Raw genomic sequence first — 14099 nt, 5'->3', positions numbered from 1 at the left:
GCGTGTAATGTCCGAGTCACTTCCTGTGTGCAATCCGCCTCGCTTTTTTTTTTTTCGATCCCCTTTTGTTCTCATTTAAAAAAAAAACAAAAAACAAAAAAAAAATTGTAATGGCGTAGGAAACGACACTTTTTTTTTCGTGTTACACGAACCATCGCGCAGGTAGGCCATTTTAAAAGGGACATAAACCCCCCCCAAAAAAAAACATTTGAAGGGAAAAGACTCGGGCAAAAGGAAATTCAAGAAATCAGCGTGACCGATCCGCTTAAGGGCATATTGGAAGAGGTCCATTCACTTGCCTTTTTATTGTGATGATTATCATCTTTTATGATTAGTTTTAAACTTTGCCTTTTTTTTTTTTTTTTTTCCTCCCCTCTTATTCAGAGGTTGTATAATTGTTCTTTTCCTAGAAGGCAGGGTATATATATCTCGAGAGGTTAGTGGACGTGTTCAGCGACTCCCGTCACCGAGTGACCAATGCGGCCGTAACGGTGAACGAGCACCTCATTAAAAACAAATTTTATTTCATTTTCGTTGGGGTCTGTGATGGACCAAACGGCACTAAAGAAATACAAGAGGAAAACAAAAACAAAAGAATTCGAAAATGCGATCGATTCTTTTTTTTTCACGGTTGTTAGGTCAGGTTTATTTCATTTGTTTTGACAAAGACACGCGGGATCAATTCAAATGTGATTTTCCTCATTCTTACGTTTTGAATTTGACTTTGTCAAATTCAAAATAAAATACACTGACGTCGCATTGGATTCCGTCGCAGAAAGAACATCGACGGCGCTTCTATTCACTGCAATTGCGACCGATCGAAAATGGATCGCGTGACGACACGAGTCACGTAACATTAGACGTAAAGGCAAACACAACTGCCGCAATGGCAAAGTTTCATTTTTGTTTTTTTCTCTTCCATCCATTTGATTTGTTTTTGTTTTTGTTTCAAATATGGCGCCTGTAACATCGTTGCCCGTTTGTTACGACTCCCCTTCCATTTCCCGACTCTATTTGGCAATTGTAATCAGTCACGCAACCTGCACGTCCCTCGTGTTTGCATCTATCGACTTTGTGAACCGAATCAAATTTCACCTCACTTCTTCGACAAGCCAATGAAAACTCGTCCGATAAGAAAGTGCAAAGTAGCCAACTAAAGTCCAGAGACGTTAAAACAAACAATCGAGCCCCATAAAAAGCGATTGCCAATTGGCTCTACTTGACAACTTAAAACTAGTCCCCCCCACATAATTTCTACAAGTTTTCGAGACGAAATAAAAATTCGACGTGGCTGGAACTTCGAAATTCCGGCCAGAAAGAGAAGAAAATAAGAAAATGTACAGGAAAGAAATCGTCCCTCGGCAAAGAATAAGAAAACAAATGACCATCGAGAGAAAGTCTCACGCTATTTTCTCAGCCTTTGATTTCACGTCGTGTTTGGAGGGGGAACTGTGCAATCGTTAAAGAAATGCAAGCAAAACACATACACAAACACACACAAAGAGATTGTGTCCAGCGTGTGTGTGTGTGTGTGTGTGCGCACAGGTGTGGCAGTCCGGGAAAGTTGTCCCATTCCCATGGATTTACTTGTTTTTGTCTTGGGGGTCTATACATCCAGACCTGGTCAGTTTGTTGTCTTTGCTGTTCAAAGAAAACAGAAAATGTGTGTCTATACGACGTCTACATATTAGAGACGACTTCCGGTCAAATGCGCCACGAACTATTCATTCCGTTTTTCTTTTACATTTTTTTTTTTTTCGGCTTCCGGGCTTCCGTTTCTCACGACAGACGGGAGGGGATAACGTTGAAAAGATTGAAGAGAAAGGCAGTTGTTGCAGACACGCAAAATATTTCTCACAAACTGAGTCCAGCGCGGGAATAATTTTGAAAATAAAATTAAAAAAAAAAAAATTTGGAAGAAAAGAAAAAGGGAGAAATCGAGTGGCGTCCGAAACGCTTCCGACTAGAGCGGATGGGGTTTGGACGCCAATTGCCTTTCTAACAAGGAAGGTGCGCAAAAAAGTAACGCGTTAATTACGGTTTTGGTTCTTTAAAAAAAAAAACACACAAACGTGAAAAAAGGAAGTCGCACGGACCGGAGCTCCGACATCCGGAGTCGGAACCCGTCGGAGCAACTCAACAAACAAAAATCCTTCCAGTAAATCCTCCCACCCAACAAAAAAAATATAAATAAGAACGACTGAAAAAAAGGAGAAGAAACACATTTCATATCGAAGCCCAGCAGTGCGAACATTATGGGCCGATTCTTAAGAAGAAAACAACAAAATAAAACAACAGCAAGAACCGCACGAAATCCATCGAGCGTGACAATGAGATGGGGCGAGAGAATCTCGGCAACCCGGTTCGCACGTTTCGAATGAAAAAACTCTTTAAGCGGTCGTGTATGGTAATGACGCAACAGCCTTCACCCGAATTGCCACCACAAACCGCTCGCATATCGTCGCATAACATAACATCCCCCCCTCCCAAAAAGAAAATACAAAATGTTTTTAAAATTTAAAAAATGCCTTAGGATGGTATGCCATGCCTTTCTACCAGACGCATTACTATACTCCACACATCATCTCTACACACACACACACACACAAAATGATCAACAAACCCAAACATTCAAGCATCAAACTAATATGTTACGTTTCTAATGCGTCCCCCCACCCAGTTGCTTAACATTTTCAAATGTGTCCAAAATTGAAAAGCCCATTCATTTGTATGTGTATGTGTGTGTAGCCCCCCCTACCGTCCTACCAAGAGGATGTGATGGAAAGCCAGGAAGCCGACGCTGTAATCAAACTGGCGCGACATTGTTGAAACGCGGGAGGGAAGCGCCTGTGCGTGTTGATATTCCCACTGGGCGTGAAAAATTCTCCTGGGTCAGCTTTTTCTCTGTCTCTCGTTCAAACATGTACCCCCCCAGCCCTCTTTTTTCCCGCTACAGTTTCTCCTGTGTGTGTGTCTTTGTTTCTCCGTGAAATGAATTGATCGATAAAGGCACTTGGAATAACAGATGAAGCAAGCCGTGAAAATGGATAGCGCAACTCGGATGGAAACGAACCGAACGGATAGTGTCAACATACCCCCACACCCCCTTTTGGGAGGGCTTGCGTTGACTATTTATGTCACATCCATTCGTCTTTTGCTCGTTGGCAAGATTCGGGCCAGTCGACGTTACGCAGCCGAAAATAAAATTGCCTTAACCGCGTTAAAGTTTTTCTCTCTTTTTTTTTTTATGCAATTTTTTTTTGTTTTGAAAGATTTATCTGCCAGTACCGAAAGACTCTCCCCTCACGGCGTAATGGTCAACACATTTCCGGTCGACGGACGAAGGAAACCATTTTTTTTTTTTCATTTCTAGTCAGGAAACAAATAAACAAGATTCTCTGTATAATGCCAGTGTTTTCAAAACAAAAAAAAACAAAAAAAAACAAAAGGGAAAACTTTTCAAATTGCTCGCAAGTTTTCCTCTTTCTTTAGTTCAAACTATCGAATAGTCTGGTCACGTTGTCACGCTACAATTCAGCTGTTTTTTTTTTTTTTCTAAACCCGGGTAATGAACCGTAGGTACACACACACACCATAAAGTTTTTTTTTTTTTGTTTGGCGGGGAGGGGAATGGTAAATACACGCTGCATTTGGTCACACTGTCTCTCAAGTTGTTATTCCTTTTTCTTTTCTAAATGGTAACCGCATCGCGATTGTGGCGTGTCGGCAACAATCGGCGAAACGCGAAAGAAAAAGAGAAACGGTTCATTGAAACGAAGCAAATTAAACTGCAGACGATATCCAACACGAAAAGAAAGTAAATCAAATTTATTTGCCCAAATAAAATAAAAAAGTTTTTTTTTTTTTTTTTTTTAAATTCTCCTTTTCTTTTGTGACAACAATTTCGCCATATCGAACGTGAGTGAGCCCTACTTTATGATGGATTTTAATTAAGTTTCCCGCATCGCTTTGATTACCGTTCCCCCCTTTTTCTTTTCTTGTTATTTACAACCAACCAAAAGTTGCGGGTTGAACGTGTAGAGCTCTCGGCTTTCAATTGACACCAATCCTACTCCCCCCCTCTCCATCGTAGCAATTATTCATTTTCGCTACACTCGGTCTAACTATATACCCCTACCGTTTGGTTGTCTTTTGGCCATTAAAAAGAGAGAGAAAGAGAAAAGAAAAACAAATGCGCATCAGAGAGAAGGGGGGAGGTTGTTGAGTTTGAAACAATAAAAAAGAGAAGATCTGCTGGCGAAGGTCTAATAAATATTATTATTACAAACAGGAGGGCGCTTTCGTTTTTTTTTTTTTGTTTTGTTTGAGAGGGGGGGATGCATGTCCGCTCCAGTTTGGCCACTCGCACACTCAAAAAATTTAAGTGTAAATGTTCCTCTTTCGCTCAAAAATCGTTCAGTTCCGGTGTTTGAAAAAGAGAGACGTCACTGAGAAACAAGTCATTTTCTAGCGTCTCCGTGTACCACGTCTGAACACGCCGACTGCGCAATGAAAGAAATGGAATTAAACAAAATATTTAAAAAATGATTACAAATGGCAATAATTTCGCCTCTCCTTTCGCAAACTCTATTGTTGTATCAAAAACCATTTTTCAATCGTCTTTGTTGAAAATAGAAGCCGATTGCTTTCTTACTATTCCATACCAAATCTACGATTTCATTACATTTCTCACAGCGCAATATTCAAAACTTGCTTTCCTCAATTGAAATGAAACCAACTTGAAAAACGGCCCAAAAGTAAAAAAAAACACAATTCAATGGCAGTAAAACAACACACAAGTTGAATTAGCCAGAAGCGAAAAAAAAAAAAAGAACGTACAACAACCGCAACAACCGACGGCCGGATGGGTTCGATTACAACGGGCGTGGGAGGGAGTTTGTAAAGGAGTGGTGGAAGTGCCTCTAGAAAAAGAAGGAAAAAAAAAAACTATAACACAACAAAGAAAAAGAGATAACTTTGCCCCAAGTTTGAAATCAGAGTTTTGCGGTACGATTTCCTTCATCAGGTGGTCAACAACCAGAAAAAAAAAAAGGGGGACAGGAAGTCCGGCCTTAGACTTTTTTTTTTTTTTCGAACCAAAAAAAAAAAAAAAAAGACTCACGACGTTGTGTGGCGTCCAAACAACCCGTTCCCAATTCCACCCATCCGTTCGGACAAGTGTTTATTCTTGTTTGCCACAACAAGAGAAAGAAACAAACTGGAGCTTTACTAGCTCTGGATATATTCCAAAGTACAAACTTCAAAGCCAACGACGCACACGAAAAGTCCAAGAGAAAAAAAAAAAGAAAATTGTTATTCTTAGTTAATCCACTTTCGATGGACTTAACTCTGACGCGGCAATCTCGCGCCAAACACTTTTTCTTTAAAAAAAAAAGAAAAACATCCGGAACCACAAGAAACAATTGAAACGCACCACTGGCATTCACAGTTGATTACCGAGTAATCACAGCCAAAGAAATTCTTCAAAACAAGATCCCTCCTTATGTTTCCGTTTATCAAAATGAAAAATTAAGCAAGGCACAATGACGAGACAAAAAAAAATAATTCCCTTTTCTTTCTTGCACCTTTCTATTATTTTCTCCTCGTTCCTCTAATGAAAATACACAAGAGAGCGCGCGCTCACTGGCCAATGAATAGGCTTTCAAATTGGTTCGCAGAAGTTGGTGAGACAAGCAAGGTGAGCAGAGGAGCGTGCCATCCCCCCACCACTCTGGCGTGCCAGACTTCACGAAGGAAAAAGGAGAATCATCGTGCCCGCCAGCTGTCTCTCCTCTTAAATCTTTTTGTAAATAAAATTAAAACATTTTTCTTCCTTCTCGTATCAGATTCTATTCTACTTTTTGGCTCCACTATATTTAGTTCATTGAGTGGACGCGCTTCTTCCAAGGCCGTAATGGTCAGCAGACAACAACTGCTTTGACTGCTGGCCATCTTGATGTGTACACAAGATATGCCTCTCCACTCTGGCAATGGCTGGGCTCGTTGCCTTTTACGTTCCTCTTTTATAAACAACATTTTTCTCTTCGCTTTTGGAATCAAAGAAAACAATTACAAGGAAAATAAAAACTGAAAGCTTCCAAAAGACATTGTAGATACAAGTTAATGTAAGCAATAACCTAACCACTTGCAATCCTCAGCAGGAACGACACGCTGCCCATCAGCCTTTAAAGTTGAAGCATTTCCAATAGTCGAAATTGTCCTTTCTAGAAAGGTGGAGAGTTGTTTCCTTTTTCTTATTGGCAAAAAGTCAAGAAAAAATTCAAAAACAGACCAGCAGCGAGGCTCGTTTTGACGTTGTAGGCAGAACGATCGCATCTGCAGTGGCCATTTCATGTTTTCAGTACACACACACACATACACACACGAGAGAGACAGTGTTCCAGAGTTAAACGAGTCGTTTTTTTTTTTTGGCTTGTTTCACGAATCGCAGCGGGTGTGCACCTATACCATCTGCTGTTATGGTTTTTGCCTTTTCGGACCCGATGATTCCACAACTGGACGTATATACACACTGGGAAACAGCAACAACAAGCCAAAAATAAAAGGAAAAAAAAATATATATATCCAAAGAGAAAGTTTGCCAAGACTTAATGATTCTGATAATATACAAGTTACATTTCGTTATTTCCTTTTTTCTTTTCTCTCTCCCTGGAATCCCTCTCTCTGTGCCATCTTGCTATTGTAGCGACTCACCATATAGATACAACAAAAAGAATAGGACATTGAGAATCAAGAATGTCAATATTTATTCCCTCCCTCTTCCAATCGAGCGGTTGGGATCCAGAGGGGGAGAAAAAAACGACATTACGAGTCCCCCCCAACTCTGCGGGTCTCGTGACGTAGACAAAATAAATATTAAAAAAAGCTTTCGAATCACGATGTTTAGGACGATCGTAAATAATCAAGGTATGAAATACTGACGGCAATCCAAAGATGATTAGACCCAACGTGGAGAACATATTCGGCATGGCAAAGAATATCTCGTGTAGAATTGTACAAACGCAATCAAGCAAATAAAGAAACCAGTTTGTGCGCTAGTCAGAGAAAACAATAGCCAAAAATTCAATCCGATATTGGACCATCGTCAGAGAAAAAAATGAAAGGATTTCTACAATTCCCTGGAATTTCTAGAATCTTTCGAATATCCCACCCAACAGAAAAAAAGGACCAAGTCGAGTGGAATAGTCGGTAGCTAAACGAGCGTAAATACTCGTTAATGTGAGTCTCCAAAGACGCTACTTTTTTATTATTATTATTATTTGAAAAATGAACAAGAAAAAAAATTTTTTTTTTCAACAATATCCAAGACGACAAAAGAATTCAAAAGAAAAACCCCTTGAACCATTATTACAAATAGGGGGTCTAGAATATCGAATAACGTTCTTCCAACATTTTTCTTTCTAAATGTCCATAGTCCTCTGAACCCCCCCTTTTCTTTTCCCTTCTTCTTTACTCCAAGAAAATTCAATAGATTTTTACGGGAGCCAACAAAATAAAATGGTTTCTTTTAAAGTGTGTCTCGACATATTATATGACCCGTAAGGTTCAAATCTCTACCTGTTTTTCCTTCCCTTTCTTTCTAAATACATCTCTGCCATATACCTGGATAGTATGCCAAGAAATACTATTCAATCAAAAAAATAAATATAAAAAAAAAAAAGAGAAAAGAGCAAGGTGAATGTGTTTCAGATGGCCGGCAGACGGTACACATTATCACAATAGAAAAAGAATGGGAAAAAAAAATGGCTGTCTTTAAGAGAATATAGCCCCCTACATTTGCTATAATGCTCAAGTGTTATCAAGCCCATTGAACAAACACAAAACACTTTTTTTCCTCCCCCCCCCCTAAAAAAAAATTCAATAGCAGAGAGATTTTAAAAAAAAATATATTTAAAAAGACGCGCATTCAAAAGCTACTGGACGGCCATTTCGCTAGGGCAGTAGGCCGTGACAAAACGCGTTAATTTAAAAAGAGTTTTGCCTGTTCTACTTTCATCATTGAGTTTTCAAAGTTTAAAAAAAAATAAAATGTAAATATCCGGTGTTTGTGATGAATAAAATGTGCCTATATTCAAGTGTGCAAGTTTATAAGATTTTCTATAGACGTAATAACCTCCCGATTTTGTGTGGGCGTGGCAAAACATAGGAGATTTTTCTTTTCTTTTGTTTTTTTTTGACAAGGTTTCAACGATGGCAACCACCATGTTTTCAAGATTGCGTAGAGAACTTGTTTTCCCAGAGAAAAGAGAAACACAAATCGATATCCACCGAGTTATTTCCTCACCATATCTCACACTCACTCACTCACTCGGTTATCTTTTTTCAATCTGAAAACACACACAGCAGGAGAGAACAGACACGCACTTGTGATAGGGGTATGTGTCAATAACGGACAAGACGTTCTTGTTTTCAAGCAGGGCAAACAAATAAAAGAGAACTCAAATTCAATTTTCTTCTTGCTACTTGCATCATGGCCGTGGACTCTTGGTGCGCATTCGTGTCTACAGGATTGGTTTTCAAATAATATTTAAAAAGAAAAAAAAAAAAAAGAAAATTCAATCTTTTGAAATGGATGAACAGAAGCCTCGTGCCAATCGCTTGGACGCTCTTCCCCTTCTTTTTCATTTCACTAAAGTGGGCCAGAGTGTTGGGGGAAAAAAGAAATATCTTTTCGTTTCTTCAGTCCCGCCGCATTAGGCCGGATCAAGGTCCGTCGAGTGCCACTTCTAGTCGCTTCAACGCTTGTTTATATAGAAGGAATAGAGAAGAAAAAAAAGAGGGGGGAGCTTTTGCAGTTTTAAAGTAAGACGATCTATTTTTATTCAAAGAAAAGTCGCAAGGATTTTTTAAGAGAAAAACTCCAGAATTCAATGACACTAAAAGCTAAATAATACATTGGCTTCTATTCGGCTGGGCGGTGGATGCATCCACACTGGATTTATTAAGCTTCAGTCATAGGCGAAAAGAAAACTATATCGACACTCTGTCAGCTCTCTGAAGGGATAAAGTGGAGGATTCAATTGTTTGGGTTTTTCGTGCATCACGAAATAAAGTTATTTAAAAAAGAATTAAAAAAAAAACAGGCGCGTAGACGATATAATTGCGACCGTGCCACACATTCGACCTAAACTTCTATTCTTCAGAGTAGTGGTTAAATAAAGAGGGAGGAAAAATGAAAAAAAAAAAAAAGTCCATTTGTTCCATACTCGTAGACAAGAATGAAAAGCTAATTATTCCATTAAAGAAGGAAAAGAAAAGCAAAGAAATTCCCGGGAGGAATCGTGCGACGTTCAGCAGCAACTCATTTGCATACGAACGATTGAAAAAAGTCGTTTGAGACTCGTCTCTTTTCTTTCAGAGCGCCAACGACGGTGTGTACGACGCTTTAATGACATGTAGATTCACTTATTCAAATCCATCAACACAAAAATACCCCCCCCCCCTCACACGTTGCGTCCCGATCGAAATACATTCACCCATCGATTTTCTTACATCTCCCACCCTGAATGATACGCATTTACAAACGTCGCAGTCGGATTTTTTTCTATTTTTTTCTATCAAATCGCAAATACATTTAAAATTGGCGCGTTTTAAAGAGATACATAAATATTTAAAAAAACATGAATATTTCAAGACTTACCGAAGATGTTGGCGCCGACGTGAGAGCTCAAGAGGCTCAGCAGCATCAACACTACGGCCGCCGGTATAGTCTTGTTGAGCTGGTACTTCATCACGGCAGTTGAACCTATTCAAGAAAAAGAAAAAGAAAAGGGTTGAAAGACGACATTTTTAATGACCACAGTTGACTTGAAAGAGACGACGCATTCGGTGCTTATGGGGGGGACAAATGTCCAGTACCGAAGACAGGGCACAAAACGCGCAACTTTTCAAAATGAAAAAGCGCCTCTACATGAAAGAGCAAAAGCATGTAGCCCCGACACCCCCCCACACCCCTTTTTTAGGTCAGCAATTCATTCATTCCAAAAAAAAAAGCGCACATTTCTTTAAAGAAAATTCAACGTTTCTTTAATGAAAGAGAAACGCGTGTTGGCAATGGCGAGAAAAATGTGTCGTTTTTCCCTTTCTCGTTGCGTGTCGATGAGAAATGAATCGACCGCCAACACCCGCAAAAGATCAGATGGTTATCCAATCGGTCGCAATGCCCCCCCACTCGAAACAAAATGTTTCTTCTCTTCTACACAAGCAAAAGAGGCAGACAAAATAGTCTTGAGGACACGTCACGCACAAAAACGAAAATAGCGAGATGAATAAACAAGCGGCCAGATACAAATCGCCACCGACGTGATGCTCTAGAACAACTGAGAACGGCGGAAAACATAAACAACAGGTACGTAAAAGAAACTCATTGGTATTCAACAACTGTAACTTTTTTTTTTTTTTTTTTGTTTGTTATTTTTTTGAAACCTATTCTTCTTTTGACGAGGGCCAAAACACCTTTATTTTATTTAATTAATCAAACACTGTGGGAGAGCAATTTTTATGTGCGAGTTGGAGCGCTCAAGTGTTTTAAAAGAACACACTTACTCACCATTATGTGTATAAACCTTTCACTTTTGCTTCTTCAATATATTTACCTTGAGATTGGGGAAAACAAAAAGATGAGGTGTGATACACTACTAGACTTTCGTGAATGATGACGGGATGGGCCCCTCTTTTATTCTCTCATAAAAGCATCACGAAAACGAAAAAAATCAAACCAAAAATGACTAATGTCGATGTCAGATTGTTTTCTTTTTCTTCTAAAAGAAGACACTTCAATCCTTTTATTTTTTATTTGTTCCCTTTTTTTTCCCGAATCAGATTCAATTGACTCGCGCCGCTACGCGTCTACGATCACGACCCGGATCAACAAACATCGTTTCCTCACTTTGTCTGTTTGTTTTTTTTTCTCTTTAGTAGCACAAAGACACTAATTGGCAAACAATCCACACTCGCACACGATATATCCAATTTTTTTTTTTTGTTGGAAACAAACACGATCAAATTGCCAATCAAAACTCCCCCCAAAGCCTTGAAAAAAAATATTGTCCAATAAAAAAAACTGAAATTCCAAGTTAAGAAACAACAAAATGTTTGACACGAGTGAGAAAATCGAATGAGACGCTAACAACCGGCGTGTGCTGTCAGGACGACGGCAAGTCGGCAACTGAAGGTCTGTGCCGCTCTCGCCGGGGCTCTATACCGCGCGCACTGCACCGGTGCGATGGACGAAAACGAGCCTCTCAACAGACGGGGGGTGGGTTGGAGTATATCCAACCGGGGGGAAAAGAGGAAAAGAGGGAAAAAAAAAAAGGTATAGAATACACTACATAGGGTTTCCCACATCTATATATGCCACCGATTGTAGAATATACAACAAGAAAAAAGACACCAGAGGTTGGTCATCATTTTTCCGGGGTAGAAAACACGAGAAAAAAAATAAGGACCGCAACCAATGGCTGTGTAAAAAAAAAAAAAAAAGGTTATCGTAACCCGTAGCGCTTCTGCTTTTGCTACCATTTCCATATAGTCTTAGGAATTGGAGGTGTCTCAACAAAAAGGGGGAAAAGAAGACAACGGTTTTCTTTTTTTTTTCTTATTTTTCGGGGTTACCTTATTTTTTTTTTATTTTTTCGTCAAAAATAACAGCACGACTCCTTAAGAAAAAGACTGGAAGGGAACACGAGCTCAGTAGGTGGCGGCTTCCCTTGGACGTGCGTCTTGTTTTGGTTTTTCTTACTCCCACCCCCCCCTCCCAAAAAAGAGTTGGTTACAACACAATTTTCATCAGAAAAAAACAAAAAAAAACAAAGAATGGCATCAGCCACAGCCAATCGTGCACACCTATAATCCTTTTCTAGTAGAAAAACCTTTACGTGCCTTAAAAGGCCTTTTGAAGAATTGATGTTTATGGGTTAGCCAACAAGACCAATATCCCCGTCCCGTTGGTTAAGTTCCGTTTTGTCACTCGAGGATTAAGTTCAGTGTTTCACAAAATAATAAATAAAAAATTGTTCGATAATACCTTTTCTTTAAAAAAAAACAAAACAAAATGCATCCGGTAAAATAAGGAGGGGAGAGCTCGTGCCCACAAGTGGAACGTTACTTTAAGACTTTAAGTCAACCGTCTCGTTTTACACGACGTGACCTTTTTGTTTGAACCACTTGGCTTGTCGTACGATAGCATCGAATGCACAGAAAACGCGTTAATGGCCCACGCAATAAAATCGAATTACACTGAATTAATTATTTTTTCAAGCTAAATTTCCACATTTTTATTTTTTGATTGATAATCTGACGATCTACGGGGCATTTCAAATCGTCTGGACTTTACAGGTAACGGAGCGGGATGGGGATGGGGGGGATTAAGGAAACAAATTAGCCATTCACAACGTACGTCATCGCGGAATACGAAATTGCAAACGATAATTTTTCTTTCAGGAAATGAAGAGACGAAAATAACCAAATGTACCCGAAAACGTCTAGTGCTAATGGCACATGAATAAACACGCGAAAGAATTAAAAGAGGACGCAAGAAATAGAGCCTATTTCAGCACATCTATGTCAAAGTAATAAACGCTAATGACATTCACGAGAAAATTGATTAGATTTTTTTTTAAGCATCGCTTTATTTATGCAGCTCGTTTGACTAGGATTTAAAAAAAAAAAAAAAAGATGCTCATGTCTCATTCACGGCAGCTAATGGACGTTCATTACCTGCTAAATTACTCCCAACAGCGAGCAGATAAAATTCTAGCGCAAACATTATTCAATAAGGCCGTTAATCAGCAAACAATAAAAGACCCTATATTAGCGGCAGATGCCATACATATACAGTGAGGCGTGAATTAGTCAACCAATGCACAATTTCGCGTTTAACCGACTGGCGCAAAAGTGGTCGGCACTTTTCGTTGCGTTACAAGTAACGCCTAAAAAAAATAAAAAAAAAAAAAAAAAAGGAAAATCAATGAAACACGTAAATAACAAAGACACATAAACCCACTCGGCTTTGTAATAACCCTCTCCCGCGGCCACGATCGATTTCTCGCCCTCCCTGTAAGCAGTTTTTCACGGTGAACGGTCACTCGTCTTACAGAGTCACGTACTTGTCTGAGAACACACGAAACGCTGTAATTATTACCTCGAGCCAATTGAATCACGCGATTATATTCAAATTGAGGTAAAACAGGCAACGCTACACTTTTTCTTGGGTTTTTTTTTTTTACAGAATTCAACCGCAGAACGTTACGTTTTTTTTTTATTTTTTATTTTATTGTCTGACCCAACTCCCAGTGTCCTGAAATCATTTCAATGGCATCGAGTGGAAAGCAGGTGAGAAGGACAATCAACCCGATCGAAATGCACAATCACTTTGGTGTTGAAAAAGAAACAAATGTTCAAAAATAATAATAATAATAAAATAAATCAGCAAAAAAACGAAGCACAGAGTCTGACTTTCAAAAACCATTCGCAATTTGATCTAATCACCTGGACAACGGAGAGCAAAAATCTGTCCACGTAAACACGCAATTTTCCACCGCCTATCGTCTTATTCACACGCATAATGATGACCAAATTCCTTTTAGGGCCCACATACACAAACACCCAATTTGCACACGTTACGTATTATTTACACAAGAGGGCGCCTCACCCGGAGCACACCTATAGAGCACACGTAATCTAACACGGGGAGGTACAGGAAAGAAGATGAAGCTATTTATCCCGAGTGTCATATTGCACTTTACACGGCAGTTCCACCCCGCCAAAACCCTTTTCATTGTCCCCTACATGAATGGAAATAGGAAAGAAGAAAAAAAATATTGAACTCTTTTTTTTCTTTTCTATCTATGTATGAAGTGCAGCTGCGTGTAGACCCATAACAAACACAGACATTCAAACAAAGCAATCGAAGAGGGAAAACAAAAGAGCCCCATTGTCTCGACAAGCGTTTTAACAAATGTCAGTCTCTTTCAAATGTCTACATCCACGTGTGTACTCTTCTTTCCAATCCATCCGCACCATTTTCGCCATTCTACACCCCCCCTTCCGTTTCTCATATTCAAACGACGTGAATTCGC

At 39.4% G+C, this 14099-nt stretch overlaps 1 protein-coding gene across 1 annotated transcript in view; it reads right to left on the bottom strand.

Annotated features, from left to right (window-relative positions):
* LOC116929363 (tyrosine-protein phosphatase 99A) overlaps positions 1–11188 on the bottom strand; it is a 40720-nt gene extending 29532 nt beyond the window's left edge. Inside the window, exons 1-2 of the mRNA XM_045178564.1 lie at positions 10617–11188; positions 9662–9766 (exon numbers count right to left, since the gene is read on the bottom strand). Of these exons, the coding sequence (XP_045034499.1) occupies positions 9662–9752 (91 nt within the window). The 5' untranslated portion in view covers positions 9753–9766; positions 10617–11188. The remainder of the gene's footprint in view (positions 1–9661; positions 9767–10616) is intronic.
* Between the last annotated feature and the right edge of the window lie 2911 nt (positions 11189–14099).

This window comes from Daphnia magna, linkage group LG8 (genome assembly GCF_020631705.1).
Source record: "Daphnia magna isolate NIES linkage group LG8, ASM2063170v1.1, whole genome shotgun sequence".
Lineage (NCBI taxonomy): Eukaryota > Metazoa > Arthropoda > Branchiopoda > Diplostraca > Daphniidae > Daphnia > Daphnia magna.
This window is presented reverse-complemented; position numbering and strand designations above follow the sequence as displayed.